The 4,850-nt window shown below is 34.9% G+C and overlaps 1 protein-coding gene across 1 annotated transcript; it reads left to right on the forward strand.

The window, feature by feature from the left end:
• Positions 1 to 3,455: 3,455 nt before the first annotated feature.
• Positions 3,456 to 4,443, forward strand: LOC127159873 (snRNA-activating protein complex subunit 2-like; the record flags this gene model as incomplete). Its single annotated transcript, XM_051102595.1, has 3 exons — positions 3,456 to 3,714; positions 3,800 to 3,931; positions 4,299 to 4,443. Coding segments are annotated over exons 1-3 (496 nt in total), but the record flags the coding sequence as incomplete, so codon positions are not given.
• Positions 4,444 to 4,850: the final 407 nt, after the last annotated feature.

A 4,850-nucleotide genomic window follows, 5' to 3' on the forward strand; every position in this document is an offset into this window, starting at 1 on the left:
CAGGCGGAAGTGTTTTACCGTACTGACAAAATGTCGGATCAGGGTTGACAGATCTCGACGGGAATATCTCACTATACTGCATACGAAAAAACATAAAATGAAACAAACCGAATTTAGGTTTAAAGTATTTTTACAGTTCAACGTCCCGTCAAACCAGTGCAACAGACGAATATACAACGCGTGATAGGAAATTAAAGCTACCTGCAGTGAGAAATTAACTTTTTGTGAAGGTTTGAGCGGCTTCTAGTGGTGTGTTACACAAACGACATTAGTGCAAACGATGTAAATTTAAACTGCTCTAAGTATAAACGAAAGTGTGTGCTGTTAACGAACTCCTAATCTTTGAAATATATTTTAGTCATTATATTTTCAATCCATATCTTGAATTAAACATAAATGAGAACGGCCCAAAAGAACCGTTGCAATCGGAATTGTGCAAACGCATTTCAGTCTCGTGGTTTTTTAACCTTTTGGTGACTCGTAGTGAGACACGGGTTACTACAAGCGTGTTGTGACCGGAGCGGCAGAGAGAGAGAGAGTTGAGACAACGGAAGTTCAAAACGCTCGAATAGTTACTCCCAGGGGCGTCGCTAGGGCTGATCAGCCCCGAATGTTTTTACTCCAGCGTCTGCCGTTTCACTAAATGAGGACATAAACACGTTAACAACATCTCCAGAACTGCTCTAAGAGTCACTTCATGAGAATTTCACTGTTTCATTTGAGTAAAACAAGCGTCAAATATACACACAGAAATTTAAAGGTATTCACGGCAACCCGTCAAAGTAAAAGTTCGGTTTAACTTTATTAATCGTTCAGTATAATGTACATGCCTACTACTTCTACTACTACTACTGCTGCTATTAATTAATACAAATTTATACAAATTCCTCACACAATATTTCTTCCATGTTTTAAATTTGCCAAAAATAAAATATCATTTTCATTAGAAGATCAATTTAATTAATATTTTATACCTTCATTTGATAACCAGAAAAATACACAACACATAATTCCATAAGGCTATTGTAAAAATAACTAAAAGTTGTTTTTATGCATTCAAATAAACAGACATGCTAAAATATATTTGGTAACAATAAAACGTAAGGTGAGAAAAAATACCTAAATATGTAATTTTTCTTAGCTTTTAATAAATTGATGGTAAATTGTCTAAGATTCACGGTTTTAATTAATTACACATGATTAATTACATTTTGATTAATACAATTAAATTTAACCATTAAAAAGAAGTCCAGAAAAAAAAAACAAAAAAAAAAAAAAAAAAAAAAAAAAAAACGAAATGTGGGGAAAAAAAATAGGGCCCTATTTTTGCATGCAACTATATATTTGCTACAGTTATAAATACATCTTCAAATTTATTATTTTATTTGTCTAACATATTATTGTAAAGTTATAATTTTGTTATAATACTTTGATATGTTTGCTGTTTGTAGTGATTACTATTTACTATTGTTCATAGTGTGACAAAGTCTTTGGCCCCCAGTTTAATGCCCCCGGACCCCATCCAGGTTCAACCACCTGTGTCTAACAAAATCTTATGTGAGCATGATGTGATCTCCACCCCAACACCACTAGCCCCTGATGTTTTGGCTCCAGCCCCGGATGTTTTAAAATCCTAGAAACGCCCCTGGTTACTCCTGAATAGTTTCAGGAAGTTCATAGCGGGCATTTGGAATACATGGAGTTGGAGAGGAAGAACTGCAATTTTGGTTAATTAGTAGACAATAAAAGAATGTATTTACATCATTTATAAAATACATCGACACGTATATGTAGTATATATATGTAGGTATATCAGTGTTGTATTTAAAATATAAAATACGTTAATATTTGAGGATTAATGTGGTCAACTATCTGCTTGCCTTGTTAACATATTTTAGAGTAAAGTAACTTTGGTTAAATACTGCATTTGCTGTTTTGAAATGGTATTGTCTTGTTGGTATGTTGTCTTAATACCAAATAAGTGAATTATAAAATTAAATTAAGGGAAATTCATCTTGTTTAATGTTTTTGATTCTTCTTCACCCCATAATTATATAAATATTTTCATAGTATATTCAACTTAAAACATTGTTTTTACACATTTAATCATATATTTTACGTACGTTGACTTTTGTTATACACATTTTTACAGCAACTGATTTATTCATTTATAATAAACGTAAAAGCATGTTGTCCTTGTAGTTTCCTGTGCTACATGGGAATGATCCAGAGTCACTCACAGAAAGCAGAATGAATGTATGGTTTTCCTACTGACACGGAGAGGAGAAAAAAGATGCATCAAGTTTTATTTTATTCACATTTATTTGTATAGCACTTTTTATTATACACAGTGTTTTAAAGCAGCTTTACAGAAAATTAATGTTTCTACGTTACAAATAAGAGCTATGTTAACAGGTGTAACTGTCAAAGTAATGTTCATATGGCAAAAATGTTCTAAAATTAGGCTATACAAATCATGCAGTTAGTTAAAATCATGTATTCAGCAGAAACAATTAATACATTAAAGTAATGATCACATGATTTGATCATGTTGATTATAATACAAAGAAAATTTGGTAGTTTTAAGTGTTTATTCGGCGTCATCTGAAGTCCTCTCAAGGCTTGGCGTCATGTCTTCAGAGGTGTTCTCATTACAGGGAGTCTTCAGGTGGTTCTTGTTCCGAAAGCAAAATAGAGAAGGAGAAAAACACAGGAGAAATGGTAAAGTGATGCTCTATCACATATCAGTCCTTTGGCATCGCTGCTTCTCCACATACAGTGCTTCTACAGTAGATAAGAAGTACAGAAGTACAGTAAATATAAAACACAGTAATAAAGTACAGGTTTACTGTGATTACGTTATTAAAGTTGAAGTCAAAGTTTACATACAGCTTCCAGAATCTGCAAAATTTGAATTAATTTACCAATATTAACAAACTTTTGAACTGGGTCATTTTTATAAATGTAACTATTATTTTCTCTTATGGACTGTATGTAAACAACATCTTTTATGTAAAATATCTTATTCAGGTCAGTACTAAATAAGCAATGTTTAAACGTATTTATTTTGGTAAAAGAAATGATTTTATTTAACATTTTGCAGTATCTACAAGGTGTATGTAAGCTTTTGACTTCAACTGTATACAGTAGTGGTATTTAATATATTTCTGGTAATGTAGCCTAGTATGATTCTCAAATGAAAATTGCTAAAATCAGATTTTCTTGACATCCCATATAAGTCACCTGATCAAAACAAATAGAAGAACTGAAGGTGAATTTACACCACTTAGATCTCTTAAAAAACTCTTCTTGTTGAATTAGAAAATTTCCCCTCTAAGTTTTTCTCAAAGGAAAGTGTGATCTTTTTAAAGCCATTTTATCTATCTATCTATTATCAGCTATCGGGGTAGTTGTTAAATGTAGACATTTTTTTCTTTTTCATTCAACAGGCAACTTTGAGGCACATGGGATATGACTTCTATGTAATCAGCAGCAATGAAACCTCCATTTCGTCGGCGAACTGAGCCATCACGTTTTCTGCTTAAGAGCCCTGAAGAAGAGCAGACAGTGAATGCCAGATCACTCTGCAAAGGATGGAATCGCAAGGATCTTCAGAGTTTTTTGCAAGCTTTGAAACAGCAGCAGAATTTTGAAGCTGAATTAGATCTGACTGAGATTCAAAAAGCTCATCGACACCAAAATGTGGACAAATGTGTGAGTACACTATAATGCAATTATGATTGTTGTTCGGTTTCAGACTGAAGACCTGACAATGACCCTGAAGTCACGTGTGCTACAGAAGCTGGATCTACAGGTCCAGAGTCAGAGGAGAGAGGAGCGCAAAGCTAAAGTTCCCATTGAACTGTGGGCAGAGCTGGTACAGAAAATCTCCAGATCCCACGAGAAGACAATTTCTTCTGCCTTTTCCCAGGTGTGTATGAAACCACACATAGTTTTATAGAGCTTGTGGGAAAAAATTCAAACCAGTTAAGAGTTGCTAAAACAGTCACTACATGTCCCAAACTAAGAAGTTGAGAAATTGTGATGGATAGTCTTTGCGTTTGCCAATGAGATTGTATTTCCCTATTACATTTTTGAACTGCAATAATACGTGTTACACGGATGCTTATTCTTACACGGTCAGTATGTTATGTCACCAGCTGATTCTGTCATTCTTATACAAAGCTTATTTACGACTTCTAACCAAGTAACACTTGTCAGTTACAGTGCACAATATTTGACTTTTATTGCTATTTTAATGACTCTTATATCAGATAAAATGTTTACTTTGTTATCAGATGCTTGTGATTGCTGCCATTGAGCCCTGTGGACTGTTGCACTCTGAACCTCCACACCCTATCGTCCAAACTAGGGATGCACCGATACCGATACTGGTATCGGTATCGGGCCCGATACTGAGCTCCTGTACTCGTACTCGTACTCGTACTCGTTAAAATGCCCCGATACCAAAGGCCAATACCACACAGCATGTGACAAGTGCGTATTCAGGCAAAGAAACGCCAACAACAAAACAACAGACAGCAGAATGGAGTCCTTAGAGATTAAGGATGTCTACGAAGTATATGTATGCAAATAATATAATGTTAAACATTCAGTATCAAGGCTTGTATAGCTGGTGCGCGCGAGCTAAAAGGCAAAGCACGCAAAATGGATCGAGCGTGCCGCGGCGAAGATGCAGGGCTTGTCGAGTTAAGATCCCGCCCTCACATCACTGGAAAGTTTGTAGTTTGGTCGGATATGTCAAAAACAAGTAAGTAAAGCAATGCACAAGTAATTTAATGGGAGAGAGAGAGAGAGAGAGAGAGAGAGAGAGAGAGAGAGAGAGGGAG

The sequence above is a fragment of the Labeo rohita genome, unplaced genomic scaffold (assembly GCF_022985175.1).
Source record: "Labeo rohita strain BAU-BD-2019 unplaced genomic scaffold, IGBB_LRoh.1.0 scaffold_2594, whole genome shotgun sequence".
In the NCBI taxonomy this organism is placed as follows: Eukaryota; Metazoa; Chordata; class Actinopteri; order Cypriniformes; family Cyprinidae; genus Labeo; species Labeo rohita.